This window comes from Heterodontus francisci, chromosome 6 (assembly GCF_036365525.1).
Source record: "Heterodontus francisci isolate sHetFra1 chromosome 6, sHetFra1.hap1, whole genome shotgun sequence".
NCBI lineage: Eukaryota > Metazoa > Chordata > Chondrichthyes > Heterodontiformes > Heterodontidae > Heterodontus > Heterodontus francisci.
In genome coordinates this window covers 46,947,062-46,964,265 of record NC_090376.1, presented here as the reverse complement: position 1 = coordinate 46,964,265, position 17,204 = coordinate 46,947,062, and the positions used below count along the sequence as shown (strand labels likewise).

At 44.1% G+C, this 17,204-nt stretch overlaps 1 protein-coding gene across 1 annotated transcript in view; it reads right to left on the bottom strand.

Moving 5' to 3' along the window:
- The window catches only part of atp8a2 (ATPase phospholipid transporting 8A2), a 709,260-nt gene that overhangs the window by 73,373 nt on the left and 618,683 nt on the right, over window positions 1–17,204 (bottom strand). Inside the window, exon 31 of the mRNA XM_068032841.1 lies at window positions 301–362. Coding sequence (XP_067888942.1) covers window positions 301–362 — 62 coding nt within the window. The remainder of the gene's footprint in view (window positions 1–300; window positions 363–17,204) is intronic.

Here is a 17,204-nt window from a genome sequence, read left to right as displayed (position 1 = left end):
CAGACCAATTTAAATTCAAATAGAATAGGGTGTTTTCCAGCCAAATGAATGGAACAGTAACGGGCCTGGTGTTGGGTTGACAATGTTTGTGGTGCTGGTTTACGTTCTGCTTATTAGATCCATAATGCCAAATGCTAATTTATTAGTTTTGCAGTTGAGTATGTCACAACTTAACAATTTGCACCTCTGCTAGATACATATGCCAGCAGACACAAAATAAATATATTGCCAAAGTCAACTGGCAACATTCCTACCCCCAGGTTTGTTTTTTCATGTTACTGCAGAGATTGTTTTACTTACTGTATAAACAATGTTCCCAAGAAATAAATAGTCCACAGCTTGTCCATTTACAAAAGCTGAATCTGAAAGAAGAAAGGCAAAATTAAACGTGGTTATGATACTTTCATCTAGAAATTACTGCTGTAGATTCTGCAGAGAGCGCTGCCTACTTCATCCTTCATCATTGTTAAAAATCACATGAGAGCACGTGAAATTTCATGATAAGATGGTATTGCTGATGTATGGTAGCAGAGCAGTAATATTACTGGTCCAGTAACCCAGAGGCCTGGACTAATGAAGGGATATACTTGGATTGGAAGCGGTTCAGAGAAGGTTTACTAGGCTGATTCATAGGATGAAGGAGTTATCTTATGAGGAAAGGTTGAGTAGGTTGGCCCTCTACTCATTGGAGTTTAGAAGAATGAGAGATGATCTTAATGAAACATATAAGATTCTGAGGGGTCTTGAGAGGGTAGATACTGAGAGGATGTTTCCCCTCATGGGGGAATCTAGAACTAGGGGGCACAGTTTCAAAATAAGGAGTGTCCCTTTTAAGATAGAAATGAGGAGGAATTTAGTTTCTCAGAGGGTTGTTAATCTTTGGAATTCTCTTTCCTTTAGAGCGCAGTGGAGGCTGGGTCACTGAATATATTCAATGCTGAGTTAGACAGATTTCTGATCTACACCAGAGTCAAGGGTCACGGGGAACAGGTAGAAAAGTGGAGTTCAGGCTACAATCAGATCAGCTATGATCTTATTGAATAGCAGGGCAGGCCCGAGGGGCCGAATGGCTGACTCCTGCTCCTGTACCTTATGTTTTTATGTTCTTATGGAAACCAAGTCCCTTCGTCATACCGAGGACTTGTTCCATTGTGTTATGTGGCACTGCTGTTACAAGATTGCTTCAGTTCCTTTTGTAAAAAATGTTTTCAGAACTTATATTTAAATTATGGACATTGAGTCATCTGGAGATTGCTGAACATTGTGTTTTTTTTTAAAAAGGAAGATCAACAGAAGGTTTGTCGAGTAAACAAGTCTTACTGGAAAGCATCTGTTTTCAAGTGAAACAGCAGGGGTTGTTTTGGGTTGCAGAGGAGTGACAAACCAAGATTTATGGATGTCATGAGACCTGCTGAACAGTTTTAGTTTCATTTTGAACTGTTAAAAAAGCCAGTTAGTGTTTGGCCTGAAAACAGAAGGAGTTGCTGCGTGCCTGCTAGGAGAAGACATCTGATATCTTTCTCTCTTTGAAGAATCCCTGCATCTTTGAAGAATTCCTGTATCAAGTGTGTTTACTATTTCCTCCTGTATTTGAAGAAACCTTTACAGCTACATTGCTGCTATAAGACCTAAGAAAATCCTTGTTGCGGCTTTGTGCTGTAAAGCCTGACTGCAGCTTTCTGTGCTGCATCTCTTGGAAGCTACCCAGACTGATCATCAACATCGCCTGGAAAGAACTGTTCTAGGAATATCCTATTGACAGCGCCCATTCGCCTTTCGGACACCTCGCCAAAACAAAGGACTTCCATACCTTCTTTTCAGGCTACATGCTTGTTTTATTCCTTCTATTTCTTTATAACGGCTGTAAACAAAAATCCTTTCCCCCGCCCCCGGTTAACTGGTTGTGTATGTGTATCTGTGAGGGCTAGGATAAATAAGGGGCTTTAGTATTTCAATTTGTATGTATGTTTTATTTAATTATTGTATTATTGGTTAAAACATAGTTTATAATAAACTGATAATTTTGTTGTTTATTAAAGAAACTTAGTTGGTGTGCTTTATTCTGGGGTAAAATAGAGTATCTGATTGACTGTTCCGGTAAGTGGGAACATTTAAATATATGTTGTGACCTGTGGAGAAGTGGGACTGAATTAACAGTGCACTCCTCCCGCCTCGGTCGTAACACTACCAGAGTGCTAAATGGGTTAGATTCAGAACAGATCTAGCAGCTTAAACTGGGCATCCATGAGGTGCTGTCGGCCATCAGCTGCATTGTATTCAACCACAATCTGTAACCTCAAAGCTTGACATACTCATCACTCCACCATTACCATCAAGCCAGCGGACCAACACTGGTTCAATGAGGTGCTTGGGAGAGTGTGCCAGGTGCAGCACCAGACATACCTAAAAATGAAGTGCCAACCTGGTAAAGCTACAACACAGGACTACATGCATGCTAAACAGCAGAAGCAGAATGCTATAGACTGAACTAGGTGATCCCACAATCAACAGATCATATCAAAGCTCTGCAGTCCTGCCACATCCAGTCGTGAATGGTAGTAAACAATTAAGCAGCTAACAGGAGGAGGAGGCTCCTCAAATATCCCCATCCTCAATGATGGCGGAGTCCAGCACACCAGTGCAAAGGACAAGGCTGATGCGTTTGCAAGCATCTTCAACCAGAAGCACCGAGTAGATGATCCATCTCCGCTTCCTCCTGAGATCCACAGCATCACAGATGCCAGTCTTCAGCCAATTCGATTCACTCCACGTGATATCAAGAAACAGTTGAGTGCACTGGATACAGCAAAGGCTATGTACCCATGAAAACCTGTGCTCCAGAACTAGCCACGTCCCTAACCAAGCTAGTATAGCTGCAACAATGACATCTGCCTGACAATGTGGAAAATAGCCCAGGTATGTCCGGTCCACAGAAAGCAGGACAAATCCAATCTGGCCAATTACCAACCCATAGGTCTACTCTCAATCTTTAGCAAAGTGATGAAAGGTGTCATTGGCAGTGTTATCTAGCAGCACTAACTCATCAATAACCTGTTCACAGATGCTCAATTTGAGTTCCACCAGGACCACTCGGCTCCAGACGTCATTACAGCCTGCGGCCAAACGTGGAAAAAAGAGCTGAATTCCAGAGCTGAGGGGAGTGTGACTGCCCTTGACACCAAAGCAACATTGACCGTGTGGCAATTGAGCTGCCCTAGTAAAATTGAAGTTGATGGGAGTAAGGGGGGAAACTCTCCTCTGGATGGAGTCAACCTAGCACAAAGGAAGATGGCTATGGTTGTTGCAGGCCAATCATCTCAGCCGCAGGGCATCATTGCAGTACCTCCTCAGGATAGTGTCCTAGGTCCAACCATCTTCAGATGCTTCATCAATGGCCTTCCTTCCATCAAAAGGTCAGAAATGGGGATGTGTGTTGATGATTACACAATGTTCAGTCCATTCCCATCTCCTCAGATAATGAAGCAGTTCGTGCCCGTATGCAGCAAGACCTGGACAACATTCAGGCATGGGACAAGTAGCAAGTAACACTCATGACACTCAAGTGCCAGGTAACGGCCATCTTAGATTAGAGATACAGCACTGAAACAGGCCCTTCGGCCCACCGAGTCTGTGCCGAACATCAACCACCCATTTATACTAATCCTACACTAATCCCATATTCCTACCAAACATCCCCACCTGTCCCTATATTTCCCTACCACCTACCTACACTAGTGACAATTTATAATGGTCAATTTACCTATCAACCTGCAAGTCTTTTGGCTTGTGGGAGGAAACCGGAGCACCCGGAGAAAACCCACGCAGACACAGGGAGAACTTGCAAACTCCACACAGGCAGTACCTGGAATCGAACCCGGGTCTCCAACAACAGAGATTTAAACTACCTCCCCTTGACATGCAATAGTGTTATCATTGCTGAATCCCCCACCATCAACATCCTTCAGGTCACCATTGACCTTAAACTTAAGTGGATCAGGCACATAAATACTATAAGAGCAAGTCAGAGGTTGAGGAATTCTTCAGCGAGTAATTCACTTCCTAAATGCCCAAAGTCTGTCCACCATCTTCAAGGCACAAGTCAGGAGTGTGATGGAATACTCTCCACTTGCCTGGATGAGTGCAGCTCCAACAACACTCAAGAAGCTCAACACCATCCAGGACAAAGCTGCCTGTGTGACTGGCACCCATCCACTACATTCAACATTCATTCCCTCCATCACTGGTGTACAGTGGCAGCAGTATGTATCGTATACAAGATGCACTGCATCAACTCATCAAGGCTTCTTCGACAGCACCTTCCAAAACCGTGACCTCTACCACTGAGAAGAATAAGGGCAGCAGGTGCATGGGAACACCACCACCTGCAAGTTCCCCTCCAGGTCGCACACCACCCTGACAAAGCTATCCATTCAGACATCAGGACATCATTATCTACATTTAATATTTGGATAATTAACTATATTCAATATTCTAGGTCCCTTACATTAGAATAGCTCAAATCCAAAGACAACAAAAAGCAAACTTTCAATCATTAATGGAGTATGACAGGCCATCTAGAGAGAAGTTTCTTAGACCTCCAAGGAAAAAAAATACCTTGGAAGAGTAGCTTCTCTTCTTGGAGGCAAATGGATAGTCCTCATTTGATGGATAACCCTCTTGAGAAATTAATACCTTGGATAGACAATTCCCTGGATCTCCAAAGAAGATCTCTCCTTTAGTTCCTTACATCGCCAAGGAAACCAGATATAATTGATGGACAACACCACTTCAGACAGAATGAATCAGATACAAACATTACAATATTAACAGACACATGGCACTGGCAAATCTTTGTAGATACCAAAAAAGGGAAAAGTAACCCCCTCCACACTGGGGACAAGCTTTATTGTTTTTGAGTTTCAGAGCAAAGTATTGATTAGGCCAAAGTTCTAATACTGCCATCAAACAGAAACTGAGAATAAACACCACATAAACAAGGAAAATAGATTTCAACTGACAACTGCACGCTAAGGGATTCTCTCAAACAATCAGTCCAACATCATCTCTAGGTAAGATCAACACATATCCTGCCAATAGGTGTGCAAGGAAAACAGAAAAAAGGGTGGATTTTCCTGGAGACTGGTGGTACTGGGGCAAAACAGGCAAAGTACACTATAATGTACTTCACCTGGAAGAATGTGATAGCATCCAAACTTCATGATTCCCTTCATATGCATGGGAATAGCACTGCAGTGGTGTAAACTGGGCCTTTCCACTGGGTGCAGACATGCAGGAAATTAGGAGGCAGTGTCAGACCTTAAATTGCCTGCAATGAGATTGCTTGCCTTCGTGCATTGCTGGAGCTTTGGAGAAGTTTTTGCTTTTAGAAGATTTAATCAGTCAAGTACGAAGATTAGGATGGTACAGACTGGTATTTTCAATAGACTGATAGGAAGGTATCTATAGCTAACCAGTGATTCAGGAGGGTTATTCATCACAGGACCCATTTTACCACACTTACATTGAATACAGGAGAATACAGTTAAGTCACACTTGATCACAAGGGCAACTGATACAAAAGCAAAGTTCCAGAGGATTGCAGAGTGGCAAATGTGACACCTTTATTCAAGAAAGGGTGTAAGGACAGTCCTAGCAACTGGAGGCCAGTTAGTTTAACATCAATAGTGGGCAAGGTTTTAGAAACAATAATCAGGGAAAATATCAACTGACACTTAGAGAGGTTCAAGTTAATTAAGAATGGCCAGCATGGATTTGTAAAAGGCAGATCATGCTTCACTAATTGAATTGAATTTTTTGATGAAGTAACAGAGAAGGTCGATGAAGGGAGTGCACTGGATGTTTTTATATGGATTTTAAGAAAGCATTTGATAAGGTACCACATAAACGGCTGGTTAACAAAACTGAGGCTCATAGAGTAGGAGGCTCAGTGTCCAACTGGATAGAAAAAATTGGCTAAAGGACAGAAAACAGCGAGTCACAGTAAATGGTTGCTTTTCAGACTGGAGGATGGCAGACAGTGCTGATCCCCCAGGGTCAGTGCAGGGACCACTGCTTTTTTTGATATATATAAATGACTTGGATCTTGGAATACAGAGTAGAATCTCAAAATTTGCTGGAGGTGCAGCAAACAGTGAGGATGATATGAACTGCTAGCAACAGGACATAGATTGGCTAGCAGAATGGGCAGACAAATGGCAGATGGAATTTAATACTGACAAGTGTGAGGTGATGCATTTTGGCAGAAGGAATAGGGAGAGGTAATATATACTTCATGGCACAGTTCTGAAGAGTGTGCAGGAACAGAGGGACCCGGGGATGCATGGACATTAATCTTTGAAGGTGGCATGACACATTGAGAGTGTAGTTAGTAAAGCATGTGGGATCTTGGGCTTCATAAATAGATGCATTGAGGAAATGCCAGCTTGGGTCTGCAAAAAAACCCCGACCCGAGCCTGACAGAACCACATCCGACCCGAGACTGACCCAGCCTGAGTCCTTCCATTTTTTCCCGTGCCTGGCCTGACCATCAGTTAATTTACCATCCGTTTTTCACCTTGTTGCTTATATGCACAACCTTAAAATAATTGTAACAAAACAACCTTTCTAGTCCAAAAATTAAATTAACAGTGGAGCCACTTTCCTGTGATGCAGCACGTCTGACCCGGCCCAACCCAAGCGCGAATGCCAGACCTGGAAGTGCAATCCGACCCGACTCAAACCTGACACGTCATCAGGTCCCGTCGGGTTCGGGTCGGGTAGCAGCCCTTTAGCATTGAGTACAAAAGCAGGGAGGTTATGCTGAACCTTTAGAACGCTCTGGTTAGGGTCCAATTGAAGTATTGTGTCCAGTTCTGGTCACCACACTTCAGGAAAGATGTGAGGGTCCTAGAGAGGGTGCAGAGGATATTTACCAGAATGGTTCCAGGGATGGAATTTTACTTACAAGGTTAAGTTGGAAAAGCTGCGTTTGTTCTCCTTACAATAAAGAAGATTGAGGGGAGATTTAGACAAGGAAAAACTGTTCCAATTAACAAACGGTACAAGGACTAGGGGACACAGATTGAAGGTTTTGGACAAAAGATGTAGGGGGAATATGAGGGTGCACTTTTTTACGCAGCAAGTGGTAATGACCTGGAACTTGCTGCCCACAAGGATGGTGGAAGTGGAAACAATCAATGTCTTCAAGAGGAAGTTGGATGGCCACCTGAGAGAAATAGACTTGCAAGGCTACGGGAATCGAGCTGGGGAGTAGGACTGACTGCATAGTTCCGTGGAGTGCCGGCACGGACTTGATGGACTGAATGGTCTCCTTCTGTGCCATAAATGACTGAAGAAATGACTATGTCTGTGGTGAGTTTTTTACTGTGCCAGTTGAAGTATTTTTATTTGCTGCTAAGAGTGCCCTATACAATGGACTCAGACATTCAGCCCCTCCTTCTTTAATAAAGCCTGCAGTTGGAAGGAGGGTCTGCATCCATCAACCAGAAGAAAGATAAATAAAACACACGGCAGGAAAGCTTTGCTGGAAGTGGCCTAGGTCATCAATATGGCAACAACTTTATGAACAATATGGCTATCGGGCTACTATGGTCTGCCTGGACCCATTGTGTCAGCCTGCTCCTGCCCCACTGAACTTATTTCTTCCTATCTTGACTCTATCTTTTCTCTGCTGGTCCAGTCTCTCTCCACCTATATCCGTGACTCTTCTGATGCCCTACGTCATTTTGACAATTTCCAGTTTCCTGGCACCAACCGCCTCCTCTTCACTATGGACGTCCAATCTCTCTGCACCTCCATCCCCCACCAGGACGGTTTGAGGGCTCTCCGCTTCTTCCTCGAACAGAGGCCCAACCAGTCCCCATCCGCCACCACTCTCCTCCGCCTGGCTGAACTTGTTCACACATTGAACAACTTCTCCTTCAACTCCACTCACTTCCTTCAAGTAAAAGGTGTTGCTATGGGTACCCGCATGGGTCCCAGTTATGCCTGTCTTTTTGTGGGATATGTCGAGCATTCTTTGTTCCAATCCTACTCAGGCCCCCTCCCCCAACTCTTTTTCCGGTACATTGATGACTATCGGTGCTGTTTCCTGCTCCCGCCCCGAACTGGAAAACTTTATCAACTTTGCTTCCAATTTCCACCCTTCTCTTATGGTCCATCTCTGACACTTCACCTCCCTTCCCTTCCACGACTTCTCTGTCTCCATCTCTGGGGATAGGTTGTCTACTAATATCCATTATAAGACCACCGACTCCCACAGCTACCTCAAGTACACATCTTCACACCCTGCCTCCTGTAAGGACTCCATTCCATTCTCCCAGTTTCTCCGTCTCCTCACATCTGCTCTGATGATGCTACCTTCCATTACAGCGCTTCTGATATGTCTTCCTTTTTCCTCAACCGAGGATTTCCCCCCCACTGTTGTTGACAGGGCCCTCAGCCGTGTCCGGCCCATTACCCGCACCTCTACCCTCACCCCTTCCCCACCCTCCCAGAACCGTGACAGGGTTCCCCTTGTCCTCACTTTCCACCCGATCAGCTTCCATATCCAAAGGATCATCCTTCGCCATTTCCGCCCCCTCCAGCGTGATGCCACTACCAAATGCATCTTCCCCTCCCTTTCCCTGTCAGCATTCTGAAGGGATCGTTCCCTCCGTGACACCCTGGTCCACTCCTCTATTACCCCCACCACCTCGTCCTCGTCCCATGGCACCTTCCCATGCAATCGCAGCAAGTGTAATACCTGCCCATTTATCTCCTCACTATCCCAGGCCCCAAACACTCCTTTCAGGTGAAGCAGCGATTTACTTGTACTTTCAATGTAGTATACTGTATTCGCTGCTCATAATGTGGTCTCCACGACACTGGGGAGACCAAACGCAGACTGGGTGACCGCTTTGCGGAACACCTCCGCTCAGTCCGCAAGCAGGACCCTGAGCTTCCGGTTGCTTGCCATTTCAACACTCCCCCCTGCTCTCATGCTCACATCTCTATCCTGGGCTTGCTGCAGTGTTCCAGTGAACATCAACACAAGCTCGAGGAACAGCATCTCATTTACCGATTAGGCACACTACACTACGTTGCGTTCAATAATTTCAGAGCATGATGGGCCCCCCATTTGACTTTTATTTTTAGTTATTTTTTCTTTTTTTACATTTTTATATTTTTTTGTATGTTTATTTCATTTCATCTTAGTTTGTTCAGTTTGCTTACCCACTGTTTTTTTTCATGTTTGTACTTGCTGCTGTTCAATCTTCAGTCCGTTAACACCCTATCTGTACTAATGCTTTGTCTTTCAACACACCATTAACATATTGTTTGCCTTTGCGCTATGACCTTTTGGTCAGCCATTCTGTGGCCTTGTCCAATCTACACCTTTTCCTTTGTTATCTCTTGCCCCAGCCCTGCTTTACTTGCTTATAACCTTTGACATTTCTAATATTTGTCAGTTCTGAAGAAGGGTCACTGACCTGAAACGTTAACTGCTTCTCTCTCCACAGTTGCTGCCAGACCTGCTGAGTATTTCCAGCATTTCTTGTTTTTATTTCAGATTTCCAGCATCCGCAGTATTTTGCTTTTACCTCTGGTTACTGACTAACTTGCCCGAGGAAACAGTTTCTTCATACTTGCTCTATCAAAATCCCTCATAATTTTGAATACTATTAGGTATCCCATTAACTTTCTTTGCTTGAAGGAAACAATTCTAGGTTCTCCAATGTCTCCACATAACTGAAGTCCCTCATCCCTGGTATCATCCTGGTACACCTGCTCTGTATCCCCTCCAAGACCTTGACATCCATCCTACAGTGTGGTGCCTAGAATATTCCAGTTGAGGCCCAACTGGAGATTTGTAAAGGTTTAGCATGATTTCCTTGATTTTGTATTCAATGGCCCTATTTACAAAGCCAAGTATCCCGTACACTTTCTTAACTATCAACTTGCTCTGCCACCTTCAAAGATTTGTGAATATGCACCCCCAGAACCCTTCTCTTGCACCCCCCTTCAAAACAGCACCATTTAGATTATACTGCTTCTCTGAGTTGTTTCTCAAGTGCATCACTTCCCACTTAGCTGCATTAAGTTGCATCTGCCACATGTCAACCCATTTCACCAATTTGTCTATGTCCTCCTGAAGTATGCTCCTATCCTCCTTACTATTTATGTTGCCAAGCTTTGTATCATCCACAAACTTCAAAACTGTACTCCCTATCCTCAAGTCCAGGTCATGTATCTATATATCTATACACACAAAAGAAAACAACTGCCCTAAATACCAACTGCTGTAACATTTACGATCCTCCAATCCTCTGCAGGATATCCAATACACCAAGGAGGATTGAAAGATTGCAGTCAGACCTTCTGCTATCGCGAACCTTCCTTCCCTCAGCAAGTTAGGATGCATCCCATCTGGACCGGGTGACTTTATTTCAGGTGATACAAACCTATTTAGCATCTCCTTTCTATCCTTTTTGATTCTATTCAATATCTCTACTCCCCCTCTTCCACTATATCATTAAATTCATCTTCTTTTGTGAAGTAAGATGCAAAGTACTCCTTTAGTACCTCAGTCATGCCCTCTGCCTCCAAAGATTTCCTTTTCTGTCCCTAATCAGCCCCACCATTCCTTTAACTATCCTTTTTCATTTAGATATTTATAAAAGAATTTTGGGTTCCCTTTTAAGTTAGCAATGCTGTTGGAACAGTACTCACATGATCAAATTGAGGCCAGTACCAGGAATGAAAAAGGACTCCTGTTGGTAGATGCTGCGTTCCTTCTGAGCAATTCCACTGCCCGAGTCCTCCTCCATTTTCCAGTGACTGCTGTTGAGCTCATGAAAGAATCACCCTCCAAACAGGAACCACAGCCTGAGGCTGGGACTTCTGAGTATCCACCTGGATCCCAGAAGTCAGCCGCAAGCTCCCAGTTCCACTCATATCAGAAATAAAAACAGAATGTGCTGGAAATACTCAGCAGGCCAGGCAGCATCTATGGAGAGAGATGCAGAGTTAACGTTTCAGGTCTGTGATCTTTCATCAGAACTCTGCTCATATCAGAGGTTGCACAACGTCAAAGCACAGGGAGAGAAATTAGAACATACCAAAACACCTAGCCATACAAGTGGTGCAAGTACTAAGAACACTAACAGGTAAGGTAGTACTAAAGAATCCGTTTCAATGTTAAGGACTCCATTTTGTAGTTAATAGACAGTTTTTGCAGAATCTTTTGAAATAGGCAGTATCTGGGAAATGTCGACAATAATCTTGCAGTATCAAGGCATTGACGTCATTAAAGGTAGTTTTTGATTCTTTGTGTAGTTTTGAAGTTCTGGATGGCAAATCTATTTGACAACTATATGTTTATTTTTTCTGTACAGGAACTGACAGCTTATGTTGTATCCTGAGGCCCACTATGGAATCTTCATTCACTGATACCATACAGAGACAACAACTCTGTGGAATGATGAGCTAATAGTTGTTGCCGTAGCTGAGGGTAAAGGTAATGGAAGAGGCATTAACTGATGGTATAATTCTCTACCATTATCACATGAAGTTAAAAAGGTTAAAAGGATCAAGGTTGACTATCCTACTACTGAGCTCTGCAACTGTAATGTCAGGTCTCCTGCAGTCAGTGTATCATCATCTGCGAGTAACATTTCATACAATAAATCTATAAGCAAATCTATACATTTCTGGTGAAGGCAACTGCTGCTCTTTATAGCATTTACCAACATAAAGGTTTCAAGGTAGGCAATTCAGTAAGTTCACGTATTAATGAGTATTGGAGCAGTGTCAGTTCCTTAATTTGCTATTCATGGCCCTGTTTTGTTTTATTTATAATATTTTGTGGGAATTTGAGTCAGCAAGGCTAGACATTTTTTGGGGAGATCACATCACGGTTAAATGTAATAACCATTTCTGAACCATGGAGCAGTGATTCCTCGCTTTGGGCTTTACATTGGTGCTCTGCTGGCTGAATGATGTTTGCGATATCCCTCACCACCCCCACAAAAAGGTTCTTGACAGATGAAGATTTTAGGGCTTTATCATATTTATTGTGACAGAGGAGTGGGACAAGCCTTGCACCATGAATCCAGGCCTTACCTCAGAAGGTCACAAATTGCACAAACCACCTCCCTGGAAAACCTCAGCCTCTGGATTCACTGTTCTTCTGAAAGGTTCAATGGCATACTCCAGATGCAGGTATCTTCTTTGGCCTCCTTATCTTGAGAGACAATGGATACGCGCCTGGAGGTGGTCAGTGGTTTGTGAAGCAGCGCATGGAGTGGCTATAAAGGCCAATTCTAGAGTGACAGGCTCTTCCACAGGTGCTGCAGAGAAATTTGTTTGTTGGGGCTGATGCACAGTTGGCTCTCCCCTTGCGCCTCTGTCTTTTTTCCTGCCAACTACTAAGTCTCTTCGACTCGCCACATTTTAGCCCCGTCTTTATGGCTGCCCGCCAGCTCTGGCGAACGGTGGCAACTGACTCCCACGACTTGTGATCAATGTCACAGGATTTCATGTCGCATTTGCAGACGTCTTTAAAGCGGAGACATGGACGGCTGGTGGGTCTGATAGCAGTGGCGAGCTCGCTGTACAATGTGTCTTTGGGGATCCTGCCATCTTCCATGCGGCTCACATGGCCAAGCCATCTCAAGCGCCGCTGACTCAGTAGTGTGTACAAGCTGGGGATGTTGGCCGCCTCGAGGACTTCTGTGTTGGAGATACGGTCCTGCCACCTGATGCCAAGTATTCTCCGGAGGCAGCGAAGATGGAATGAATTGAGACGTCGCTCTTGGCTGACATACGTTGTCCAGGCCTCGCTGCCATAGAGCAAGGTACTGAGGACACAGGCTTGATACACTCGGACTTTTGTGTTGTGTGTCAGTGCACCATTTTCCCACGCTCTCTTGGCCAGTCTGGACATAGCAGTGGAAGCCTTTCCCATGCGCTTGTTGATTTCTGCATCGAGAGACAGGTTACTGGTGATAGTTGAGCCTAGATAGGTGAACTCTTGAACCACTTCCAGAGCGTGGTCGCCAATATTGATGGATGGAGCATTTCTGACGTCCTGCCCCATGATGTTCGTTTTCCTGAGGCTGATGGTTAGGCCAAATTCATTGCAGGCAGCCGCAAACCTGTCGATAAGACTCTGCAGGCACTCTTCAGTGTGAGATGTTAAAGCAGCATAGTCAGCAAAGAGGAGTTCCCTGATGAGGACTTTGCTCTTAGACGGGCAAGGTTGAACAACCTGCCCCCTGATCTTGTGTGGAGGAAAATTCCTTCTTCAGAGGACTTGAACGCATGTGAAAGCAGCAGGGAGAAGAAAATCCCAAAAAGTGTGGGTGCGAGAACACAGCCCTGTTTCACGCCGCTCAGGATAGGAAAGGGCTCTGATGAGGAGCCACCATGTTGAATTGTGCCTTTCATATTGTCATGGAATGAGGTGATGATACTTAGTAGCTTTGGTGGGCATCCAATCTTTTCTAGTAGTCTGAAGAGACCACGTCTGCTGACGAGGTCAAAGGCTTTGGTGAGATTAATAAAAGCAATGTAGAGGGGCATCTGTTGTTCACGGCATTTCTCCTGTATCTGATGAAGGGAGAACAGCATGTCAACGGTCGATCTCTCTGCACGAAAGCCACACTGTGCCTCAGGGTAGACGCGCTCGGCCAGCTTCTGGAGCCTGTTCAGAGCGACTTGAGCAAAGACTTACCACACTATGCTGAGCAGGGAGATTCCACGGTAGTTGTTGCAATCACCGCGGTCACCTTTGTTTTTATAGAGGGTGATGATATTGGCATCGCGCATGTCCTGGGGTACTGCTCCCTCATCCCAGCACAGGCATAGCAGTGCATGTAGTGCTGAGAGTACAGCAGGCTTGGCACTCTTGATTATTTCAGGGTTAATGCTGTCCTTCCCAGGGGCTTTTCCGCTGGCTAGAGAATCAATGGCATCACTGAGTTCCGATTTGGTTGGCTGTATGTCCAGCTCAACCATGACTGGTAGAGGCTGGGCTGCATTGAGGGCAGTCTCAGTGACAGCATTCTCCCTGGAGTACAGTTCTAGGTAGTGCTCAACCCAGCGGTCCATTTGTTTGTGTTGGTCAGTGATTATGTCCCCTGATTTAGATTTGAGGGGGCGATCTTCTTGATGGTTGGCCCAAGAGTTCTCTTCATGCCATCATACATTCCTCTGATGTTTCCGGTGTCTGAGGCCAGCTGAATATGACTGCATAGGTGTTGCCAGTTGTCGTTTGCGCAGCGCCTGGCTGTTCTTTGTGCAGTGCTTCTGGCTGCTTTAAGATATGGATAATTATTGGACCTCTTCCCCTTAGGTTGCACTGTCACCCTAGCATTCAATATCGCTTTCTGATCATCACCTTCCTTTTCTTCCAGGCAGCACAGATAAATAGACACTCAAAGATATACCCATTAGGTGCAATTTGGTGGTTGGATTTGAATATGGAAAGGTCACTGGACCTCCTTAAAACACACAGAATCATAGAATGGCTACAGCACAAAAGGAACCCATTTGGCCTGTCATGTCCATGCCGGCTCTCTCCAAGAGTAACTCAGTTCTAATCCCCTGCCCTTTCCAGTAGCCCCGCAATCAAGTGCTTACCTAATTCTGTTTAGAAAACCCCGATTGTTTCTGCCTCCACCACGCTCTCAGGCAGTGCATTCCAGATCCAAACCACTCGCTACGTAAAAAAGTTTTTCCTCAAGTCACAGTTGGTCCTTTTGCTGATCACTTTTGTTACGACCAGCTGAGAAGGGGTCTTGGGGTTCCCTCTCAGCCTTTGCCTGGTTTAATCGTAACAGGGGTTAATTTTAGAAACACCGTGTTTTTAGCTCCCCCTCAGTGAATCCTTCTTCACTGCTCCAATTATAAGGCAAAGAAATCAGACAGGTTTCCTCAGATTTAAACAGGAAAGGTGGAGCTTATTAATCTTAACTCTAATCTGGTTAACGACTACGAATATGCGACGTGACCACACCAGCATGCATACGCGATAAACACACACGCAGATAGAGACAGAAAATATAGAAAAGAATAAAGGGGAAAAGTATGAGGCAATAACTGGGTTATAATTACAGCCCTTTAAGTTCAATATGGAGTCTTTGGTTGCCGCTAAGTCCTGCAATTCGTTGGGGCCCAGTTCATGCTTCAACTTGTTTCACTGTCAGAGTCTTTTCTCTCTTGAGGTTTATGTATCTTCCATGTGTCCGGGTGGCTTGGGATAAAGTGAGAGAGAGAGCCAGGAGAGAGGGGCTTTCTTGTTCCAGCTTCAGTTGCAAACGTCAGTCTCAAATCAAATTGTCCTGCGTCTCATTCAAAAGCCTGGATCAGCCGGTTAGTCATGTGACCAGCTGGTTTAACCACTCCTGCGTTTGTGGATTTCAAAGCTCTCTTACCCGACAAGATGTGGATCACCATTGCCCAGCCCAATGTAGTTAATTGAATCAATGAAAAATTCTTTTGTCTCTCCCAGCACTGTCTCTGAGCATGCAAATGTCCTTCCAGTCCAAATGTCTGGTGATCTCTTTAACAAGTTATTTCTTCACTCCAGCAACAGTTTAAAATCAATGTTCATATGACAAAATTAATATGCCTCATTCTTGGCAGGTGGGGGTCTGCATGATACTTTAAATTGATGTCCCCTGGTTCTCAACCCTTCTGTCAATGGGAACAGTTTCTCTCTATCTACTCTGTCTAGACCCCTCATGGTTTTGGAACACTTCTATCAAATCTCCTCTCAACATTCTCTTCTCTAAGGAGAGAAACCCCAGCTTCTCCAAATCTATCCATGTAACTAAAATCTGTCATCCCTGAACCATTCTTGTAAATCATTTCTGCACCCTGTTACGACCGAGGCGGGAGGAGTACACTGTTTTTTTTAGTTCCACTTCTTCACAGGTCACAACATATATTTAAATGTTTATGGTCAATCATATGCTCTACCCTTTATCCCAGAATAAAATATACCAACCAGGTTTCTTCAATAAACAACAAAATTATCAGTTTAAAACAAGACTTATGCAGTCATGAAGCAAAGCATCAACACACAGATTTAAATATGAAAATTCTTTTTTTAAATACTCCAACCCCCCATCCACCCAACACATACACATGCACTGGTTAACTGAAAAATAAAGAGATTTTCTCTGCAGAGCTCTTTTACAAAAAAAAATAAACAAAGGAATACTTTAGCCAAATACTTGCTAATTCTTGAAGAAAAAAAGAGAAGATACGGAATTATATCAGTAGTCCCTTTTGGTCTGGCGTCCTGCTATATGGAGACAGATCATTGGGATCTTCTCTGGAGCAATTCGTTCCGGAGATGTTGAAAAGTAGTCTGGTAGGCTTTCCAGGAGAATTGTAGCATTAGAGTTTTCAGTTATCCCACTCTAGATTCGCAGGTTTTTCAAAGAGGTAGAGAAAAAGGAGCTGACACACTGGATTTCTCCTGGTCTCTTGGATAGGTGCAGGAAAGATATTTCTCCCTTGGCAGGTTGATCTCCAACTAACTCAAAACAGTCCACAACCCAACCAGAAAGTCAAAACAATAACCCAAAGGTCACACCTCCTGACTATCATAAATCTTGACATGCCTCTTCTCTTGTAAACATCTTCCCCAAGTCACCAAGGTTTCTGTTGTTCATTGAGCTTAAGGCATGTGACTTCCAGTAAAAGTTTTTTTGCAAACAAGACCCTTGTAAAAAAAAAATTCACGGAGTCTTTTCAGTTTTCCCAAATAAACCAATGTTGATAATTCTAACGTACGAATCCTCAAAAAAATAGAAGTACTTTCATAATAACCCTCTCTAAAGGTTTCACATCCTTCCTCAAGTATGGTGCCCAGAACTGGACACAATACTCCAGTTGAGGTCGAACCAGAGTTTTATAAAGGTTAATTATAACTTCTTTGCTTTTGTATTCTATGCCTCTATTTATAAAACCCAGGATCTCTCATGCCTTTTTAACCACTTTCTCAACCTGCTCTACCACACAACGATTTGTGCACATACACCCCCAGGTTTCTCTGTTCTGCACCCGCTTTAAAACTGTCCCCTTTATTTTATATTGCCTCTTCCCATTTTTTTCTACCATAAAGTACCACTTCTCAGCATTAAATTTCATTTGCCATGTCTGCCCATTCCACTAGCCTATCTATGTCCTCT